This window comes from Schistocerca americana, chromosome 2, assembly GCF_021461395.2.
Source record: "Schistocerca americana isolate TAMUIC-IGC-003095 chromosome 2, iqSchAmer2.1, whole genome shotgun sequence".
Classification (NCBI taxonomy): domain Eukaryota; kingdom Metazoa; phylum Arthropoda; class Insecta; order Orthoptera; family Acrididae; genus Schistocerca; species Schistocerca americana.
In genome coordinates, this window is record NC_060120.1 from 565,492,663 (window position 1) to 565,516,497 (window position 23,835).

At 45.4% G+C, this 23,835-nt stretch overlaps 1 protein-coding gene across 1 annotated transcript in view; it reads left to right on the plus strand.

The window, feature by feature from the left end:
- Positions 1-23,835, plus strand: part of LOC124594167 (glucose dehydrogenase [FAD, quinone]-like) — a 204,598-nt gene that overhangs the window by 157,583 nt on the left and 23,180 nt on the right. Inside the window, exon 3 of the mRNA XM_047132523.1 lies at positions 19,194-19,563. Within this exon, the coding sequence (XP_046988479.1) occupies positions 19,207-19,563 (357 nt within the window). The 5' untranslated portion in view covers positions 19,194-19,206. The remainder of the gene's footprint in view (positions 1-19,193; positions 19,564-23,835) is intronic.

A 23,835-nucleotide genomic window follows, 5' to 3' on the forward strand; every position in this document is an offset into this window, starting at 1 on the left:
TCTCTGAATCTACAAATGGCCTAAATCTAGGTTTCCCTTTTTTCAAGCAATCTTCTAAGATAAGACGTAGGGTCCGTATTACCTCGCTTGTTCGTACATTTCGACGGAAGCTAAACTGATCTTCCCCAAAGTCAGCTTCTGCAAATTTTTCGATTCTTCCGTAAATAATTCGTTCGACGTTTTGTAGCCACGAATTATTAAACAGATCAAACGGTCGTATTCACACGTTTCAGCACCTGATTTCTCAGGAATTGGAATTATTTCACTCTGCGGAAAATCTGAGGGTACTATGCCTGTCTCATGACCATATCTTGCACACCACGTGGAAGAGTTTTGTCAGGTCTGGCTTTCCCAAACGTGTCAATAATTCTGGGGCTATGTAGTCTACTCTGTGAGATTTGTTTCCACTTAGGTCTTTCAGTGCTCTGTGAAGCCCTATTTGCAGTATCATACATCCCACCTCGTCGTCAGCTGCTTCCTCTTCTCTTTCTGTTTCAGTAATATTGCCCTCAAGTCAGCCCAGACAGCCGTGCGAGCAAGAGCCGCTTCCGGGACGGAGAGGTGCGCCGCGCCGGATCGAATCCTCCCGACGGTTTCAGAACGAGGGTCGGTATGTCGTCCAGCCTGGACGTGGTTTTTAGACAGGTTCTCACGTCCCACTTGACAGAGACGGGGCTGGTACCCATTCAGAAAAACTTCCGCTCACTTTAACGTGAATAACAGAGCAGCATATAGCTAGGGTACACATGTTCCGTCCGGTGCGGTAACGGGGTGACGACAGGGAAGGCAACCGGCCATCCGTTGAATTAATCATGCCAAATCCGTTTATACCATGCAGATCCTGGGCCGATGCGGGACAAGGGCATCAGAAAAAGAAGAAGAGTACACACCTTCGGTCAGCTGAAAAAGTACGCTGGTTGAGAGAAGGGGATAAACAATGATTTTTGGTATCTCAACGTGTGGTTCGGGTTTTTGAAGAATCACGTCTTTACTCAAGGCGGGTGCCCCTCCCATTCCACACAGGTCATTATCGATAGATCTTAACAGAACATTTGATGATTGTTGAATCGGTCGTGACGAGAAACGTAAAACGGTCTGCCCACGTAGCAGACTTACCACTTCTGCAGCTCCACATACGACGAAGATTAAGAGTTCTACAAATCCAACGATTCCGGAAGGCATGAAATACCGTATATCGCTGACCTGTATTGCAATAAGCGCAGATTAAATTCTCAACCTTGCAGTACTGTCAATCTGGAATCGGTTAATAGAATTTATGATATCTCAGAGATCAAATTTTCATCACTTCACATAAGAGTCATATTAATAGCGACCGAACCGTACCTAAGGATAGCTTTTATTTGGTACAAATGGAACACGTCTGTGGGACCACTTCCGCAAACAGCGGGACCGTGTTAGCGGAGCTGTTATCTTGTTACCATTAAGCTGCTGAAGTCGTGTTGGAAGGCTGTTATTAATACCACAGAACTAATATCTTCCTCCATTAAAAATGTGCCGGTCTCAGATGTCGTCAGCTGCAAATGGTTATGTAGTCAGTACGGATTCAAAAAACGTTGTCGCCGGCCGGGGTGGCCGAGCGGTTCTAGGCACTACAGCCTGGAACCGCGTGACCGCTACGGTCGCAGGTTCGAATCCTTCCTCGGGCATGGATGTGTGTGATGTCCTTAGGTTAGTTAGGTTTAAGTAGTTCTAAGTTCTAGGGGACTGATGACCTCAGCAGTTAAGTCCCATAGTGCTCAGAGCCATTTGAACCATTTTTGGAAAACGTTGTCCCTGTACAAGGTAACTTGCTTTTTATTCACACGAAGAAATAAGTGCTAGGGGCAGGGAATCTCATATTGGTTCTGTATTTTGACACCATCCTCACAAGCGGCTTCTAATCATATTCCGTACTGTTGTGCGACTGCCCTTCGTGATTTCTTATCGTAAAAGTCACGGTTACTGATATAAGGTCATCGAATTTAACGCAAGTTATATCTTGCATTTCTCAAGGAAGTGGTAAAGGCCCCCTGCCGTTCCTAATCTATGTATACGATTTAGAACACAATTTGGACAAGTCTCTCAGATGATTTGCACAAGACGCTGTCGTTGCCCGCCCAGTAAAACCTTCAGGAGATCACAAAGAATTGAAAAGTGATTTGAACAAGAGATCTGTATGGTGCTAAAATTGATAATGTAAACAATGAAAAGTTGTGAGGTTATTCGCGTAAGTACTAAAAGGAATCCGTTACATTTCTCATACACGATAAATCATAATAATTTAAAGATTGTCGATTCATGTAAATATCTAGGAATTACAATTAAAAACAGCTTAAATTGGAGGAAGGCAAACCAAAGACTGCGTTTTATTGGCAGAACACGTAGAAGATGCAAAGAAAATACTGAAGGGCTTCCCTATATTACACTTAACCGTCCTCTTCTGGAGTATTGCTGCGCGGTGATGGGTTCATTTACTGGATTGGATTGACGTATGATATCGAAAATGTTCAAAGATGGGCAACTTCTTTTACTGCCGCGAGAAAGGCAAGAAGTTCCACGGATATGATACGCGAGGTGGGGCGGCAGTAATTAAAACAGCTGCGTTTCACGAATGAGATTTTCACTCTGAATCGGAGTGTGCACTGATATGAAACTTCCTGGCAGATTAAAACTGTGTGTCGGACCGAGACTCGAATTCGGGATCTTTGCCTTTCGTGAGCTACCCAAGCACGACTCATAACCCGTCCTCACAACTTCAATTCTGCCAGTATCTCGTCTCCTACCGTCTGTGAAGTTTGGAAGGTAGGAAAAGAGACACTGGCAGAATTGAAGCTGTGAAGACGGGTCGTGAGTCGTGCTTGAAAAAAAGAAAAAAAAAAGAAAGAGTTAATGTAACAACAAGCGTCAAGGGTGTCTCCCGAGAAAATACAACGAACATTAACGAACAAAATGACATAAAAAGAAAGATTGCAGAGCACTTGCCCGCGAAAGGCAAGGGTTCCTAGTTCGAGTCTCGATCCGTCACACAGATTTAATCCGTCAGGATGTTTCATAACTGCGTTTCTCGTTGTAGTGAGATATCTCCATGAAATTTCGAACTTTCTCCTCTGAGAGCGAAACCATTTTGTTCACTCCCATACACATAGGGAGAACTAGCCATCGTTACAAAATAAGAGACATCTGAGATCGTAGGGAAAGATTTAACTGTTCGTCTTTCCCTTTTGCTATTCGTGAGTGGAACAGTGGAGAAATACTCTGCGATGGTTCAGTGAACACTCTGCCAGGCACTTCGTCTACATCTACATCTACGTGATTATTCTGCTATTGACAATAAAATGGGTGGCAAAGGGATTAATGAACCACCTCCAAGCTGTCTCTCTACCGTTCCACTCTCGAAAGGCGCGTGGGAGAAAAGAGCATTTAAATTTTTCTGTGCGAGTCCTGATTTCACTTATTTTATCGTGATGATCATTTCTCCCTATGCAGGTGGGTGCCAACAGAATGTTTTCGCAATCGGAGGAGAAAACTGGTGATTGATATATCATGAGAAGATACCGTCGCAATGAAAAACGCCATTGTTTTAATGATTGCTACTACAGATCACGTATCATGTCTGTGGCACTATCTTCCCTATTTCGCGATAATACAAAACGAGCCGCCCTTCGCTGAACTTTCTCGATGTCATTCGTCAGTCCCACCTGATGCGGATCCCAAGCCGCACAGCAATACTCCAGAATAGGGAGGACAAGTGTAGTGTAAGCAGTCTCTTTAAAAGGCCTATTGTACCTTCTAAGTGTTCTGCCAATGAATAGCAGTCTTTGGTTTGCTCTACCCACTACATTATCTATGTGATCGTCCCAGTTTAGGTTATTTGTAATTGTAAACCCATAAGTATTTTGTTGAATTTACAGTCTTAAGATTTGTGTGACTTATAGCGTAATCGAAATTAGTGGATTGCTTTCAGCAGTCATGTGAATAAATTCACACTTTTCTTTATTCAGGGTCAATTTCCACTTTTTGCACCATACAGATATCTTATCTAAATCATTTTGCATTTTTCTTTTGGCCATGTGATGACTTTACAAGACGGTGAATGATAGCATTATTTGCAAACTATCTTATAGGGCTACTCAGATTGTCTCCTATGTCGTTAATATAGATCAGGAACAATAGAGGTCTTGTAACACTTCCCTGGGGAACTCTGGATATTACTTCTGTTTTACTGGATGACTTTCCGTCTATTACTACGAACTGTGAGCTTTCTGACAGTATGCACTCCGTGTGCATACCGGGGGGAGTCATTCCAGATGTGGAAAGGGTCCTTCCGGATACCATGAAGGGTACAGGGTGCACCCATCTGCAGGTGGTCGCTCATGTCGGCACCAATGATGTGTGTCGCTATGGATCCGAGGAAATCTTCTCTGGCTTCCGGCGGCTATCTGATTTGGTGAAGACTGCCAGTCTCGCTAGTGGGATGAAAGCAGAGCTCACCATCTGCAGCATCGTCGACAGGACTGACTGCAGACCTTTGGTACAGAGCCGAATGGAGGGTCTGAATTAGAGGCTGAGACGGTTCTGCGACCGTGTGGGCTGCAGATTCCTCGACTTGCGCCATAGGGTGGTGGGGTTTCGGGTTCCGCTGGATAGGTCAGGAGTCCACTACACGCAACAAGCGGCTACACGGGTAGCAGGGGTTGTGTGGCGTGGGCTGGGCGGTTTTTTAGGTTAGATGGCCTTGGGCAAGTACAGAAAGGGCAACAGCCTCAACGGGCGCGGGGCAAAGCCAGGACATGCGGGGACCAAGCAGCAATCGGTATTGTAATTGTCAACTGTCGAAGCTGCGTTGGTAAAGTACCAGAACTTCAAGCGCTGATAGAAAGCACCGAAGCTGAAATCGTTATAGGTACAGAAAGCTGGCTTAAGCCAGAGATAAATTCTGCCGAAATTTTTACAAAGGTACAGACGGTGTTTAGAAAGGATAGATTGCATGCAACCGGTGGTGGAGTGTTCGTCGCTGTTAGTAGTAGTTTATCCTGTAGTGAAGTAGAAGTGAATAGTTCCTGTGAATTATTATGGGTGGAGGTTACACTAAACAACCGAACTAGGTTAATAATTGGCTCCTTTTACCGACCTCCCGACTCAGCAGCATTAGTGGCAGAACGACTGAGAGAAAATTTGGAATACATCTCACATAAATTTTCTCAGCATGTTATAGTCTTAGGTGGAGATTTCAATTTACCAGATATAGACTGGGACACTCAGATGTTTAGGACGGGTGGTAGGGACAGAGCATCGAGTGACATTATACTGAGTGCACTATCCGAAAATTACCTCGAGCAATTAAACAGAGAACCGACTCGTGGAGATAACATCTTGGACCTACTGATAACAAACAGACCCGAACTTTTCGACTCTGTATGTACAGAACAGGGAATCAGTGATCATAAGGCCGTTGCAGCATCCCTGAATATGGAAGTTAATAGGAATATAAAAAAAAGGAGGAAGGTTTATCTGTTTAGCAAGAGTAATAGAAGGCAGATTTCAGACTACCTAACAGATCAAAACGAAAATTTCTGTTCCGACACTGACAATGTTGAGTGTTTATGGAAAAAGTTCAAGGCAATCTTAAAATGCGTTTTAGACAGGTACGTGCCGAGTAAAACTGTGAGGGACGGGAAAAACCCACCGTGGTACAACAACAAAGTTAGGAAACTACTGCGAAAGCAAAGAGAGCTTCACTCCAAGTTTAAACTCAGCCAAAACCTCTCAGACAAACAGAAGCTAAACGATGTCAAAGTTAGCGTAAGGAGGGCTATGCGTGAAGCGTTCAGTGAATTCGAAAGTAAAATTCCATGTACCGACTTGACAGAAAATCTTAGGAAGTTCTGGTCTTACGTTAAATCAGTAAGTGGCTCGAAACAGCATATCCAGACACTACGGGATGATGATGGCATTGAAACAGAGGATGACACGCGTAAAGCTGAAATACTAAACACCTTTTTGCAAAGCTGTTTCACAGAGGAAGACCGCACTGCAGTTCCTTCTCTAAATCCTCGCACAAACGAAAAAATGGCAGACATCGAAATAAGTGTCCAAGGAATAGAAAAGCAACTGGAATCACTCAGTAGAGGAAAGTCCACTGGACCTGACGGGATACCAATTCGATTCTACACAGAGTACGCGAAAGAACTTGCCCCCCTTCTAACAGCCGTGTACCGCAAGTCTCTAGAGGAACGGAGGGTTCCAAATGATTGGAAAAGAGCACAGATAGTCCCAGTCTTCAAGAAGGGTCGTCGAGCAGATGCGCAAAACTATAGACCTATATCTCTGACGTCGATCTGTTGTAGAATTTTAGAACATGTTTTGGCTCGAGTATCATGTCGTTTTTGGAAACCCAGAAACTACTATGTAGGAATCAACATGGATTCCGGAAACAGCGATCGTGTGAGACCCAACTCGCTTTATTTGTTCATGAGACCCAGAAAATATTAGATACAGGCTCCCAGGTAGATGCTATTTTTCTTGGCTTCCGGAAGGCGTTCGATACAGTTCCGCACTGTCGCCTGATAAACAAAGTAAGAGCCTACGGAATATCAGACCAGCTGTGTGGCTGGATTGAAGAGTTTTTAGCAAACAGAACACAGCATGTTGTTATCAATGGAGAGACGTCTACAGACGTTAAAGTAACCTCTGGCGTGCCACAGGGGAGTGTTATGGGACCATTGCTTTTCACAATATATGTAAATGACCTAGTAGATAGTGTCGGAAGTTCCATGCGGCTTTTCGCGGATGATGCTGTAGTATACAGAGAAGTTGCAGCATTAGAAAATTGTAGCGAAATGCAGGAAGATCTGCAGCGGATAGGCACTTGGTGCAGGGAGTGGCAACTGTCCCTTAACATAGACAAATGTAATGTATTGCGAGTACATAGAATGAAGGATCCTTTATTGTATGATTATATGATAGCGGAACAAACACTGGTAGCAGTTACTTCTGTAAAATATCTGGGAGTATGCGTGCGGAACGATTTGAAGTGGAATGATCATATAAAATTAATTGTTGGTAAGGCGGATACCAGGTTGAGATTCATTGGGAGAGTGCTTAGAAAATGTAGTCCATCAACAAAGGAGGTGGCTTACAAAACACTCGTTCGACCTATACTTGAGTATTGCTCATCAGTGTGGGATCCGTACCAGATCGGTTTGACGGAGGAGATAGAGAAGATCCAAAGAAGAGCGGCGCGTTTCGTCACAGGGTTATTTGGTAACCGTGATAGCGTTACGGAGATGTTTAATAAACTCAAGTGGCAGACTCTGCAAGAGAGGCGCTCTGCATCGCAGTGTAGCTTGCTCGCCAGGTTTCGAGAGGGTGCGTTTCTGGATGAGGTATCGAATATATTGCTTCCCCCTACTTATACCTCCCGAGGAGATCACGAATGTAAAATTAGAGAGATTAGAGCGCGTACAGAGGCTTTCAGACAGTCGTTCTTCCCGCGAACCATACGCGACTGGAACAGAAAAGGGAGGTAATGACAGTGGCACGTAAAGTGCCCTCCTCCACACACCGTAGGGTGGCTTGCGGAGTATAAATGTAGATGTAGATGTAGATGAAATCACGAATCCATTCGCACAACTGAGGCGATATTCCACAGGCACGCAATTTGGTTAGAAGACGCTTGTGAGGAACGGTGTCGAAAGCTTTCTGGAGATCTAAAAATACGGAATCAATTTGACATCCCTTGCCGATAGCACTCATTACTTCATGATTGTAAAGAGCTAGTTGTGTTTCACAACTACTATATTTTCTGAATCCGTGCTGACTGTGTCAATAAATCATTTTCTTCGAGGTAATTCATAATGTTTGAGTACAGTATATGTTCCAAAACCCTACTGCAAATCGACGTTAGTGATCCGGACCTGTAATTCCGTGGATTACTGCTATTTCCCTTTTTGGGTATTGGTGTGACTTGAGCAATTTTCCGGTCTTTAGGTACGGATCCTTCTGTGAACGAGCGGTTGTATATAACTGCTAAATATGGAGCTGTTGTATCAGCATAGTCTGAAAGGAACATGGCTGGTATACAGTCTGGACCGGAGGCCTTGGTTTTAGTAATTTAAGCTGCTTTGCTACACAGAGGATATCTACTTCATTGTTTCTCATCTTGGCAGTTGCTCTTGATTGGATGTCTGGAATATTTACTTCGTCTTCTTTGGTGAATGAGCTTCGGAAAACCGTCTTTAATAACTGCGCTTTAGTGGCACTGTCATCAGTGACTTCACCGTTATTATCGTGCAGCGAAGGTATTGATTGCGTCTTGCCACTGGTGTCCTTTATGTACGACCAAAATCTCTTTGGGTTTCCTGCCACAGAATTAAGTGAGAATTTCAAAGCAGTAATGCAGATGTAGATGTCCCCTACAATGTCCCCTACAGCTTACCTCTGGTATAGTTAGGGCGACTTGTCTCAGCCCGCTCACCCTCCGCATCTGGCAATGTCATTACCGAGCAGTGGGGCGGAAGTGGCAGATTTTCACTGTGACGGGCTGTATTTAGTTGTCAAATTACCAGATAAGCGTGAAAAACTCGGAGAGATTCTTTGGAAAGCACAAATTTGCCGTGAGTTGTTTAGCGAGCTACATTGTCGGCCGGCCCATCAGACGCCGTGCGCTGGTCGCGCTGTGAGTGGGGCGGCGAGGCGCTGCAGCGACGGGTTGTGTTCGGTTGCATTCAGCGGCCGTGGGGCGGGTGCACGTGGCGGCTGCATTGTGCCGATGCAGCTGCAGCTGGGGGAGCCGCGGCCGACGCCTCGCTGCAGTAATTAAAGCGCAGACTCTACTCAGAACATTACACGGGCCCCGCCCCTGGCGGAAACCATTCTGCACGCCGCAGTTTCATAATACGCACTCGCTCGCGTGTCCCAAGTAGAATCGTACGACCACTGACTGACGTGAAATCCTTTCATCTGCCCAGCTGGTCAAAAGACAGAATAGGTAGTCACAAAGATCGAAGGATATATTTCAAATACTTGTTCGAAACGTCTTGCTTGTGAAAGAGTAATGTAGTGTGCATTAAGTGGGCGTTAAAGTGCTATACCCTCCCTAAATCTCATTTTATAACAATGTACGGGTTTTGCTCTCACGTTGCACAAATACTGTGCACAAGGATCACTTATTCCCCGGTTAAGTGTTTCTTGAAAGCTAGCATACAGAAATGGAGAGAAATGGCTCAAATGGATCTGAGCAATATGGGACTCAACATCTGAGGTCATCAGTTCCCTAGAACATAGAACTACTTAAACCTAACTAACCTATCAAACACATCTATGTCCGAGGCATGATTCGAACCTGTGACCGTAGCGGTCTCGTGGTTCCAGACCGAAGCGCCTAGAACCGCTCGGTCACACCGTCCGGCAACATAAATGGAACAATCACTCAGTTTCTTATGACTTCAATGCATGGGCAAAAAATTACACTAACGTGACAAAAAGTCATGCGATACCTCCTAACACCATGTCGGATCTCCTTTCTCCCGCCGTAGTGCAGCAACTCGAGGTGGCATGGACTCAACAAGTCGTTGGAAGTTCCCTACAGAAATATTGAGCCATGCTGCGTCTATAGCCGACCATAAATGCATGTTGGAGGAGCAGGAATTTGTGCAAGAACTGAACTCCGGATTATGTCAAATAAACGTTCTATGGGATTCACGTCGTGCTATCTGGGTGGCCAAACTATTCGCTCGAACTGTCCAGAATGTTCTTCAGGCCAATCTCGAACAATTGTGCTCAGGTGACATGTCGCTTTGCCATGGGAACATGAAGTCCACGAATGGCTGTAAAAGGTCTCCAAGTAACCAAACGTAATTTCCATGTACCCAAACATAGCCATTTCGAATCAATGACCGGTTCAATTGGATCAAATGATCCACTCCATTTCATGTAAACACAGCCCACATCATTGTGGAGCCATTACCCGCATGCACAGTGTCTTGTTGAAAATTTGGGTCTACGGCTTCGTAGGCTCTGCGTGACACTCGAATTCTACCATCACCACCTTCCAACTGAAATCTCTGCTCATCTGACCAGGCCACGGGTTTCCATCTGTCTTGGGTCCAACTGATGTGGTTACGAGCGCAGCAGAGGAGCTGCAAGCGATGTCGTGTTCTTGGCAAAGGCACTCGTTTCGGTCGTCTACTGCCATAGCCCAATAACACCGAATTTCTCCGCACTGTCCTAACGGGTACGTTCGTCGTACGTCCCACATTGATTTCTGAGGTTATTTCACAAAGAGTTGCTTGTCTGTTAGCACTGACAACTCTACGCAAACGGCGCTGCTCTCGGTTGTTGAGTAAGGGCCGTCGCCCACTCCGTTCTCCGTCGTGAGAGGTAATGCCTGAAATTTGGTATTCTCGGCAAATTCTTGACACTGTGGATCTCGAAATACTGAATTCCTTAACGGTTTCCGAAATGTAATGCCCCATGCTTATACCTCGAACTACCATTCCGCGTTCAGAGTCTGTTAATTCCCGTCGTGAGGCCGTAATCACGTCGGAAACCTTTTCACATGAATCACCTGAGTACAAATGACAGATCTGCCAATGCACTGCCCTTTTATACCTTGTACACACGATACTAGCGCCATCTATACAGGGTGTTACAAAATGTTACGGCCAAACTTTCAGAAAACATTCCTCACACACAAAGAAAGAAAATATGTTATGTGGACATGTGTCCGGAAACGCTTACTTTCCATGTTAGAGCTCATTTTATTACTTCTCTTCGAATCACATTAATCATGGAATGGAAACACACAGCAACAGAACGTACCAGCGTGACTTCAAACACTTTTTTATAGGAAATGTTCAAAATGCCCTCCGTTAGCGAGGATACATGCATCATCCCTCCGTCGCATGGAATCCCTGATGCGCTGATGCAGCCCTGGAGAATGGCGTATTGTATCACAGCCGTCCACAATACGAGCACGAAGAGTCTCTACATTTGGTACCGGGGTTGCGTAGACAAGAGCTTTCAAATGCCCCCATAAATGAAAGTCAAGAGGGTTGAGGTCAGGAGAGCGTGGACGCCATGGAATTGGTCCGCCTCTACCAATCCGTCGGTCACCGAATCTGTTGTTGAGAAGCGTACGACCACTTCGACTGAAATGTGCAGGAGCTCCATCGTGCATGAACCACATGTTGTGTCGTACTTGTAAAGGCACATGTTCTAGCAGCACAGGTAGAGTATCCCGTATGAAATCATGATAACGTGCTCCATTGAGCGTAGGTGGAAGAACATTGGGGCCCAATCAAGACATCACCAACAATGCCTGCGCAAACGTTCACAGAAAATCTGTGTTGATGACGTGATTGCACAATTGCGTGCGGATTCTCGTCAGCCCACACATGTTGATTGTGAAAATTTACAATTTGATCACGTTGGAATGAAGCCTCATCCGTAAAGAGAACATTTGCACTGAAATGAGGATTGACACATTGTTGGATGAACCATTCGCAGAAGTGTACCCGTGGAGGCCAATTAGCTGTTGATAGTGCCTGCACACGCTGTACATGGTACGGAAACAACTGGTTCTCCCGTAGCACTTTCCATACAGTGACGTGGTCAACGTTATCTTGTACAGCAGCAACTTCTCTGACGCTGACAGTAGGGTTATCGTCAACTGCACGAAGAATTGCTTCGTCCATTGCAGGTGTCCCCGTCGTTCTAGGCCTTCCCCAGTCGCGAGTCATAGGCTGGAATGTTCCGTGCCCCCTAAGACGCCGATCAATTGCTTCGAACGTCTTCCTGTCGGGACACCTTCGTTCTGAAAATCTGTCTCGATACAAACGTACCGCGCCACGGCTATTGCCCCGTGCTAATCCATACATCAAATGGGCATCTGCCAACTCCGCATTTTTAACATTGCACTGATTGCAAAACCACGTTCGTGATGAACACTAACCTGTTGATGCTACGTACTGATGTGCTTGATGCTAGTACTGTAGAGCAATGAGTCGCATGTCAACACAAGCACCAAAGTCAACATTACTTCGAGGAAGTACAGTACATACTGACGAAGCTAAAATTAGCTCTAACATGGAATTTAAGCGCTTCCGGATGCATGTCCACATAACATCTTTTCTTTATTTGTGTGTGAGGAATGTTTCCTGAAAGTTTGGCCGTACCTTTTTGTAACACCCTCTATATGTGCATACCGTTATCCTATGACTTTTGTCACCTTAGTGTATAGTGTGCAGGGGAGGGCGATAAAGATCTACATTCTCCCGCTAACGCTAGATCTTAGTCAATGGCTGGCCGAGGTGGCCGAGCGGTTCTAGGCGCTACAGTCGGGAACCGTGTGACCGCTACGGCCGCAGGTTCGAATCCTCCCTCGGGCATGGATGTATGTGATGTCCTTAGGTTAGTTAGGTTTAGTAGTTCTAAGTTCTAGGGGACTGATGACCTCAGTAGTTCGGCTAAAGTCCCGTAGTGCTCAGAGCCATTTGAACCATTTGTTAGTTAATAAACATGAAGAACGGATTTTTCTCTTACCTTGTACGAGCACTGTACGCAAGGATGATCAATTTCCGTAGTTCAATAATTGATCTAAAGTTAGCATACAAAAATGGAAAAAATGGAACAGTCACTTCATTTCTTATGACTTGATATGGTTAAAAAAATTTGTTCTTTATGTTTGGAAGGATAGACGCAGAGATTATTAATAATTTTAAGGTAATAAGCCGCCTTCGTAACCGTATTCCTTCGTTACGCGTTTCATGTTTGTGGTGGTGTGGTGTTCCCTTCTTGCGAAAATGTGCAAAGGTCCTCAAAAAGTTTAGATGGTGGTGGTGCAGCCCACCAGACTTATCGTTAGATGTTTGCAAAACCGATCTTGACTACAAATATGGCTGTCTGAGAGCGTGTCTCTTTACATAGAAGGCTGTATTCGATGAGTACGTTAACTTAGCGTTGGGCGACGCCGAAGAGTATCACACGAAAACAAATGCAAGAAAACGTCTTGGAAGAATAATAATGAAAGTCGATAATATTCCCATGAATTGTGACGTCAACCCACATTCTACAGGGTCAATGTGAAAGACAAACTGCGTTTCGATAAAATCCGCATCCGTGTGGATTGCTGCAATATGTGGAACTACCACACTCCCTGCGTGAAACAATGTATGAGATGTGTTATTTCAAGTGATTAACATTTAATTACTTTCCTTCACCAAAAGATGAAAATGTGGACCCACATGTGAAAGACAGTTCGACAGCTGCTATCAATTTTAGAATGATACTAAAAATAGATAATAATTATTGTGCTTTATTTGAATGGAGGTGCGATGTTTCCGTATTTTCTTTTTGTTGATTCACAACTTTTTGAGTGGTTACTACTGCAATAAGCTACAGAAAAAAAATTTAACCTTCGATTCTCGGTACCTTCTCAGATTTTTCTGAGGTAGAGAGGTTTGGAACAAGTCCACTCACCCCTTGAGAGGCCAAATGAGGAGATGCTTGACTAAAGAGGCTGTGACCTCATCAGGACTCACCTACTGGCAGTAACGACTTGAGATACTAGCGACATGCTGATTACTCGTATCATGATCTTAGATCGCTCCTCTTACTGCTATGAAGGCAGGAGCCAGGGCTAAGGCTTAATCCTTGAGTGGTGTCACGTTTACATTTATTTTCAGGTAATGTTCGTATACTGGTAGTCCTCCAAACGTAAACGCTTGATTCCTGTGAACGTTCCACTGGGTGACGGCGTATCTGGACACGGCTATTGACCTACTGAAACAAAAAACAATTAATCCGTTCACACTACACCCATCCGTTTATCCACGGTCCAGTCTCTATAATCCCATGCTCACTTAAAATTTGACTGACGATACCGTTGAGTCAAAGTGGGAACACATAGGGTATTCTCCTGTGGAGCCCCAAGTTCAAAAATGTGCTCTGAGACACTTGTGCCTGCACCATCATTGTTACCCTACCCGTAACAGAGCACAGCGAGCCGTGCGCTACGGGGAGGTTAAGCCTTCGACTTCCACGTTGCGTGATGAGTCGCCTACTTGTGCTTTAACCCTTCTTCGACAGTTTCACATAGAGTCTCATGACAACAGGACGTGATCAGCCAACCAGCTTCGTCGGTTCCAAGATGATCGTTCCCTGGTGGCGGGCGATATGGGTCTACCCTTTGTCAAAGTCACTTATGTCAGTGGAGTTCCCTATTTGTAGCCTGTATTGTAGCTCTAATGAGTCCCTATTCGTCTCAGCTCCGTTTATGTGGAGTATTACTACCACTACCATCACTACCAGCACCACCACCACCACCACCACTACTACTACTACTACTACTAGTAGTAGTAGTAGCAGTAGTAGTAGAACAAAACAGTACCATAATTTATGTATACATACCGTACCGATTTACGTGCTTAAAAGTCTAGTTTGTGAATTGCGGCACAGGTAATCGGCCTTGGACATGTATCAGTAATGGTAACCGTTCTGGCATTTGCCTGGACTAATTTAGGGAAGACATGGACAATTTAATCAGGAAGGCCGGATGAAGACTGGACCGTCCATCCTTCCGAATATAATGCCATTCTACTTAAAAAGGTGCTATCTCATGCGGTTTATCCCTAGTGTATAATACTCTTTCCTAAGAAGTTACTTAACAACGTAAAAAGGTGCTGCACTGTTCTTCGTTTCTCACAACAACCCACTGTACACATTACACAACGTTATGCACACACTACTTCGTAATAAACACACATAAAAAAAGTTTTGCATCACCTCGCTTCCCAGAACTCCTGAAGATAGACGTTGACTGTTGATATTGTACCACAGACACAGTCCCTTTGACTGTTCAGAGATGTCACTAAACCCGCCCAAAAATGTAAACAATCATGCATGAGCAGCGCCTATTAGACGGAGGGGGTCCGACAGCCGATCACTTCCAGTCATTCCATGGCTAATGTTGTCTGTACTTCAACCATGCCTAGAGGGTCAACGCAGCGGTTCGATCGCGTCCGCATTGTTACTTTGTGCCAGGAAGGTCTCTAAACAAGTGAAGTGTCCAGGCCTCCCGGAGTCAACCAAAGCAATGTTGTTCGAACATGGAGCAGATACACAGAGAAGGAACTGTCGATGACATGCCTCGCCTCGCTCAGGGCGCCCAAGGGGTACTATTGCAGTGTATGACCGCTACCTACGGATTATGGCTCGGAAGAACCCTGAGAACAACGCTGCCATGTTGAATAATGCTTTCCGTGCAGCCACAGGACGTCGTATTACGACTATAACTGTGCGCAATAGGCTGCATGATACGCAACTTCACTCCCGACGTCCATGGCGAGGTCCAGCTTTGCAACCACGACACTATGCTGCGCGGTACATATGGACTCAACAACATTCCGAATGGACCGCTCAGGACTGGCATCACGTTCTCTTCACCGATGAGTGTCGCATCGCTTCAACCAGACAATCGTCGGAGACTTGTTTGGAGGCAACCGGGTCAGTCAGAACGTCTTAGACACACTGCCCAGCGAATGCAGCTAGGTGGGGGTTCCCCGCTTTTTTGGGGTGGAAATATGTGCGGCCGACGTACGCCGCTGGTGGTCATGGAAGGCGCCGTAACGGCTGTACGATACGTGAATGCCATCCTCCGACCGATACTGTAACCATATCGGCAGCATATTGGCGAGGCATTCGTCTTCATGGAGGTCAATTACGCCCCCACAGTACACATCTTGTGAATGACGACCTTCAGGATTACGACATCGCTCGACTAGAGTGGCCAGCATGATCTCCAGACGTGAACGCTATCGAATATGCCTAGGATAGACTGAAACGGGCTGTTTATGGACGACGTGACCCACCAAGCACTCTGAGGGGTCGACGTCTAATCGCCGTTGAAGAGTCGACCAATCTGGACCAACAGTGCCTTGATGAGCTTGTGTATAGTATGCAGCGACGAATACAGGCATGCATCAATGCAGGAGGATGTGATACTGGTTACTGGAGGTAGTGATGTGTACAGCAATCTGGACCACCACCTCTAACGTTCTCGCTGTGTGGTCGTACAACATGCAATGTGTGGTTTTTATGAGCAATAAAAAGGGCGGAAATGATGTTTAAGTTCATCTCTATTCCAGTTTTCTGTACAGGTACAGGTGTAAGACTAAATATACTATCAACTGACATCAGAACTATTGCGATGATGTTTCGCACTCATTTAATCCGTCGCAGTTTGCTCTTTGCTAAGTTGAAAAAGTGAGTCAGTATAATGAGTGTGACGTTAAACTCAGAAAGTGTGTGAGGTTATAGTATCATATATTGCAGAGCTTAGAGAGTAAGGTTTTCCAGAAACTAAAACGAGAAAGATAAGAAAAAATACGGTAGAAAGTATTGTGTGAAACGATAACCCAATAATTCCCTCCCAACACTTCAGAAGGCCCAATGGAGCCGATCTACCGCCATCTCATCCTCAGCCGATAGGCGTCAAATGTTCAAATTTTGTTGAATTTATAAGGGACCGAACTGCTGAGGTCATCAGTCCCTAGACTTACACACTGCTTAAACTGACTTATGCTAAGAACAACACACACACCCATGCCCGAGGGAGGACTCGAACCTCCGGCGGGAGGGGCGTAACGATCCGTTACATTGCCCCTCGAACCGCGCGGCCACTCCGCGCGGCTGGGCGTCACTGTATGCAGATATGGAGGGACACATGGTCAGCACACAGGTCTCCGGCCATTGCCAACTTTCATGACTGGAGCCGTTACTTCTCAGTCACGTAGCTCCTCAATTCGTCTCAGAGAAGTTGCGTGAACCCCAGCGTGAGCAGCGCTTGGTAGACCCGGTCACACATGCAAGTGCTAGTCAAGCCCGACAGCGCTTAGCTTCGGTAATCTCACGCGAACCGGTGTCTCCACTGCGGTAAAGCCGCTGGTACGTGAAATGTTAGATAGCTATATTTTTAGAATTATTTGCGTGTGTTATATTTTTACCAAATTCATACGCTATGTTATCCAAATAATCCTTCACTGCGTATAGTGTATTTTAACTGTATTTTTAAAATAAGTTCGTTTTAGTAATTGCTTTACTCTTCTCGGCTAATCTATCTGTTTTATTCCTTCGTAGAAAATGCTATTTGGAGCTTTGTGTAAATTCTCCTGGAAAATGTAAGTTCATTGCAGATCTTGTTCTTTGACCATGGACAGAGTTGTTCCTGCAGTAATTTTCAATGTTTTTTTATGTGCATAACTGATTGGCAAAGATACTCAATTTATGGTTATAACAGTCATCACAGTGTGCCCGATTACTATTTTCTTGTAGTTATTATTATGGACCCTTTCTCTAATCTGAACATTGTGTAAATATTTTGTGCTTATGTTCCCCAGAAATGAATACCATAACTAAGAATTACGTGAACAGTACAGAACTAAAATACGCCGGCTGCTACATACTGATGACAGGACTCCTAAGGGCAAAGATGCTGAAAACATTCCGTTTGCAAGTATGTTTGTGTGTTCACACCGTTTCACCTCGTGCTCTTTCCATGTCATATCGCTTTGCAAACTTGAACCTACATACTAAACCGTCGTGGCTATGCCAAGCAGCACATGACCAATTCTGTATTCCAGTATCACAGAGCTGTTTTTCTACTCACCTGCATTAATCTGTATGTTCTACGTTTAGAGCAAACTACCATTCATTACACCAGATATAAATTCTGTCAAAGACATCATGTATCCTCCTACAATTACTCAATGACGACACGATCCCATACACCACTGTATCGTCAGCAAACAGCCGGAGACTACTGCTCACCTGTCCGTCAGATCATTTATGTATACATAGAAGAACAGAGGGCACTACTATCGATACACTTTTCTCTGATGAGCACTCGTTGCCGAGGAAGACATGCTGGTTCTGTTGCTTAAGAAGTCTCTGAGCCAGTCACATATCTGGGAACCTTTTCCGTATGCTCGTACCTTCGTCGACAGTCTGTAGTGGGGCAACGCGTAAAATGATTTTCGGAAATTTTGGAACACGGAATCGGCCCTTTACGCTTCATCCATGGTTCGCAGGATATCATGTGAGAAAAGGCCAAGCAGAGTTTCGTACAAGCGATGCTTTCTCAAACCATGCCAGTTCGCGGACATAAGCCTCTCAGTCTCAAGAAAGTTTAATATATTCGAACTGAGAATATGCTCGAAGATTCTGCAGCAAACCGAAGTTAAGCGTATTGGTCTGTAATTTTGCGGATTCGTTCTTTTACTCTTCTTAAACTGAAGCGCCAAAGAGACTGGTAAACCTGACTAATATCGTGTACGGCCCAAGCGAGCACGCAGAAGCGCCGCACCACGTGGCATGGACTCGACTAATGTCTAAAGTAGTGCTGGAGGGAACTGACACCACGAATTCTGCGGGGCTGTCCATAAATCCGTAAGAGTGCGAGTCGGTGAAGATCTCTTCTCAACAGTACGTTGCAAGGCATCTCAGATCAATAATGTTCATGTCTGGGGAATTTGGTACCTAGCGGAAGTGTTTAAATTCAGAAGAGTGTTCCTGGAGACACTCTATAGCCTTTCTGGACGTGTGGGGTGTCGCATTGCCCTGCTGGGAATGCTCAAGTTCGTCGGAATGCACAACGGACATGAATGGACGCAGGTGGTCAGACACTATGCTTAAGCACGTGTAAACTGTCAGAGTCGTATCTAGACGTATCAGGAATCACATATCAATCCAACTCCAATAACGTCGAATTTCATCTAAGTTTCCTAGCTAATTCGTTCGTCGTGCGTCCCACATGGCTTTCGACCGTTATTTCAAGCAGTGTTGCTCGTGTATCAGCACTGACAACAGGCGACGCCGCTGTCGGTCGTTAAGTGAAGGCAGTCGGCCAGTGCGATGACGGTGGTGAGGGATAATGCCTAAAATTTGGTGTTCTCGGCGTACTCTGGACACTGTGGATCTCGGATTACTCAATTTAATAACGACTTCCGAAATGGAATGTCCCGTTTGTCTAGCTCCAAGTACCATTCGGCGTTCAAAGTCTGTTAGTTCCTGTCGCGATGGAAACCTTTTCGCATAAATCACCTGAGTGGAAAGACAGCTCTGCAAATGCACTACCCTTTTATACCTTTTGTACTCGCCGCCGCCGTCAGACCCTGACAGCGCGTGCTGCTGTGCAGGTCGCGCTCGGCGATGTCGGCGCAGTGCAGGAGCTGTGACTTCGGCGACACGCCGCTGCTGTCGGGCGCGTGCGGCGGCGGCGCGTCGGCGTTCATGCTGGCGCTGCAGGCGCTACTGCAGGCGCGCTGCGACGTGTCGGACGCGTGCGGCCGCGTCGGCCGAGACTCGGCGCAGCTGCCGACCGGCCGCGCCTTCGACTTCATCGTGGTGGGCAGCGGGCCGGCGGGCAGCACGGCTGCCGCGCGACTCTCCGAGAGCGGCGCCACGGTGCTGCTGCTCGAGGCGGGGCCCGAGGACCCCACCATCTCGCACGTGCCCGCCTTCGCCGTCACGCCCATCCGCACGCACCTCGACTGGAACCTCACCACGGTTAGTGACCACTCAGCTGCACTCTCTAGTCTTGTTTGCCCTTAGTGCTGGCTCACCAGATGTAATAGTCACTCATTTAAAGGAGCACACTGGTCACCTAGGAGAGCTGTAACTGCTACCAGGCGGTCGTGTCTGCTCGTGTCAGGACGTATCCATGGACACACCGTGAATGAAGCTGCCCTGTTTCTTGGTCTATCAATGCGGACTGTCCAATATTCCAAAAATAAATTTACATTCCTTACAAAAATTTCACTAGCTGGTTCCTCTACGGCTAAGAAACGACCATCAGGATTGCTGTATGTCATGCGCTACTATGAACTTGTGTTTCCTCTTTTGATTTTCAACTTCATATTTGTTTTAACTACACTACTGGCCATTAACATTGCTACACCAAGAAGAAATGCAGATGATAAACGGGTATTCAGTGGACAGATATTTTATACTAGAACTGACATGTGATTATATTTTCACGCAATTTCGGAGCATAGATCCTGAGAAATCAGTACCCAAAACAACCACCTCTGGCCGTACTAACGGCCTTCATACGCCTGGGCATTGACTCAAACAGAGCTTGGATGGCCTGTACAGGTACAGCTGCCCATGCAGCTTCAACACAATACCACAGTTCATCAAGAGTAGCGACAGGCGTATTGTGGCGAGCCAGTTGCTCGGCCACCATTGACCAGACGTTTTCAATTGGTGAGAGATCTGGAGAATGTGCTGGCCAGGGCAGCAGTACAACATTACCTGTATCCAGATAGGCCCGTACAGGACCTGCAACATGCGGTCGTGCATTATCCTGCTGAAATATAGGGTTTCGCAGGGATCGAATGAAGGGTAGAGCCACGGGTCGTAACACATCTGAAATGTAACGTTCGCTGTTCAAAGTGCCGTCAATGCGAACAAGAGGTGACCGAGACATGCAACCAATGGCACCCCATACCATCATGCCGGGTGATACGCTAGTATGGCGATGACGAATACGTGCTACCAATGTGCGTTTACCGCGATGTCGTCAAACACGGGTGCGACCATCATGATGCTGTAAACAGAACCTGGATTCATCCGAAAAAAATACGTTTTGCCATTTGTGCACCCAGGTTCGTCGTTGAGTACACCATCGCAGGTGCTCCTGTCTGTGATGCAGCGTCAAGGGTAACTGCAGCCATGGTCTCCGAGCTGATAGTCCATGCTGCTGCAAACGTCGTCGAACTGTTCGTGCAGATAGTTGTTGTCTTGCAAACGTCCCCATCTGTTGACTCAGGGATCGATACGTGGCTCCACGATCTGTTACAGCCATGCGCATAAGATGCCTCTCGTGTCGACTGCAAGTTATACGAGGCCGTTGGGATCCAGCACGGCGTTCCGTATTACCCTCCTGAACCCACCGATTCCATTGGATCTCGACCAACGCGAGCAGCAATGTCGCGATACGATAAACCGCAATCGCGATAGGCTACAAACCGACCTCTATCAAAGTCGGAAACGTGATGGTACGCATTTCTCCTCCTTACACGGGGCATCACAACAACGTTTCACCAGGCAACGCTGGTCAACTGCTGTTTGTGTAAGAGAAATCGGTTGGAAACTCTCCTCATTTAGCACGTTGTAGGTGTCGCCACCGGTGCCAACCTTATGTGAATCGTCTGGAAACCTAATCATTTGCATATCACAGCATCTTCTTCCTGTCGCTTAAATTTAGCTTCTGTAGCAAGTTATCTTCGTGGTGTAGCAATTTTGATGGCCAGAAGTGTACTTTTGAAGTACCACTATTTTAATTACCCTTCACTACGTAAACGATGGTCACATACCAAACACAACTAGCGCCATCGCTTGGCACTTGAGTCGCCTGTTCATTCGCGTTAGATCGGTACGTGGCTCGCTTTCGCAGCCAATATGCTGCATACCGCAGTTATTCATTACTATTGTGCTGTACGCCTGTTAACCGCAAGCCTATCCAAACACCGGTTTTCTCCATGGTTTGGTAAGTGTGACTGTCTAATAACTCCCGGTTAGGTTCCTCGTGCACGTAGATAAAGAAAATCCGTTCCAGTAAACAGTTTTATAAGGAATTTTTATAAAAAATTATTTACCTTTCATTGCTTCCGATTGCATATTCGTCGACTGCGATTACGCTCCATTCAGTTTCACTTTTGACTAATGAAGTTTGTACTGTCATAAATTTTATGCCAGTTGTTACTTAGCTGGGGTTGGATTAGCTCGCGGTCAAAACATCATGTAATACATACGTTACTGTTAATTTGTAGAAATTCTGAAGATGCGTCACTAGAGCGACACGCATCAGTTTTTAAATAATCAACTGCAACAGAGACTGCCTCTTTATTTGGAAATTGGATTACTCTTGCTGAACCAGGCAGGAAATGGAAAAAAAATAAACCACTCAACACACGTGTAGTTAAGTTCTGAACAAAATGTCACTCAAATGTCCACCACGGGGTTGAACACACTAACGCACACGATGGCTCCCATTGTTAATCACTGTGTTCAACGTTATTGGCCTTATGTCAGCGACAGCCGAACGTATGTTCGCCTCCAAACGTTGGCAAGTTTATTTCTTGTCAGTATTGACGTTGGCTTTCATGCAGCCCCAAAGAATAAAAATCCATGGATGCTAAATCAAACGACCGTGGTGGCCAGTTCACAGATTCATATCTTGACGCAATCCGCTCGATAAACTTCTCCCTTGGCAAATCGAGCGTAGCGGCATCCTACTGGAACCGCATGTTTTTAATATCTATGGCCTCAAGTTCCGGCCACAGAAATTAGCCTAACATGGTTCAGCAGCGTTTTCCATCGACGGTAACGGTTTTTGTATCATCGCCTGGAAAGATATGGCGCGTATACGCCATAAACCGCATCAAACAGTGAGTTTTTCTGAATACAATGGCACCTTTTATATCTCTAATAACGACAGTTTTTCGTATTGACGAAACCATTAAGAGAAAAAAGCACCTCGTCTGAGGAGATGGTTTTTCCATTGAAATCAGATTCAGCTTCCAACTGCTGTAGGGCCTATTCAGCGAACTCACGACGCAATCTGTGATCGTTTGGCTTCAAGTCTTGAGTCAATACAACTTTGTATAGATGCAATCCCAAATCCTCTCTCATGATACGTGAATCTGATGTCTCAGATAGCCGCAACCGTTGAGATCGTCTTGGAACTGCCACCTCCGACTCTTTCTCAGCACTGGCCGGTACTCCTGCGACATTGTCCGCACTTCGCACTTTACGTTGTCTTCTTGGTGGCTTTTGATCGTGTAATCTTGGGCAGAGTGCGGCGAACAGCCTGAACAGAGAAACGGTTATGGCGACCCACATCTCTGTTCAACAGAACAACTGAGCTGCCACTTCCGTAAAAATTTTAATGAGTTTAGAAATCAGGAAACCTTCATGACGCCTGAGTCACTGTATGATGAAACTGGCACTGGGTATTTTCACACACATGGAAGCTCACAAAAGATATGTTTGAAACTGGAAATCACAATTTCAAAAAGTGTCGTTCTTAGTGAAAAATCTCGTACATTACTAAATGACTAACCAGTAACACGCTTCCACTTGCACATTGCCTGTCTAGTGGCTTTTATGGGAATCCAAGCTTTTATTTTATGTATTTCATTTAGTTTTTGACAGAATTTAAAAACTTAAAATGCTGTCACAATCTACTCATTAACGAGTATAATCTCATGTTAAACCTTTAATGCACCTGTCAAAGATAATATGAGTGGATGTCTTGATACCGCATCACTCACAGCGCAAAAATCGCCCAAACTTATTCATCTAGTATTTGAGAATGAGGGGAATTAGCGACTTCCAAAACATTTTACTCATAGTTTCAAAATTTTTTCTCGCTTACATGTTCAACGCCAAATATTTAAGACACTAATTCATTTATAACGAGACGTATAAAACTAGTTTTACATGGTCGTTCGATTTTTTAAATCTGGTTTGTTTTGAACCCGACAGGAATTGCTGTTGTCATTTGAAGGAACGGCAAACAGTGGAGATTCAGAATCGTTAATTAACTGATGTAAGTAAACAATCGTAATAAACAACATACGTGAAATTTAAACCAACTGAGAGATATTCCGCAATGGGCCACTAGTGAATCAGATGCTCCCAATGTGCAGGTACTCTATAGGGCTGTAGTTTATTTTTACGAGCGCTCATATGTGTTTCCATTTGTATGGCAAGACAACGCCCCTAGGTCCAGCTTTACCAGGTAATGACGGTAAGCAACCAGTGAGTTAAAGA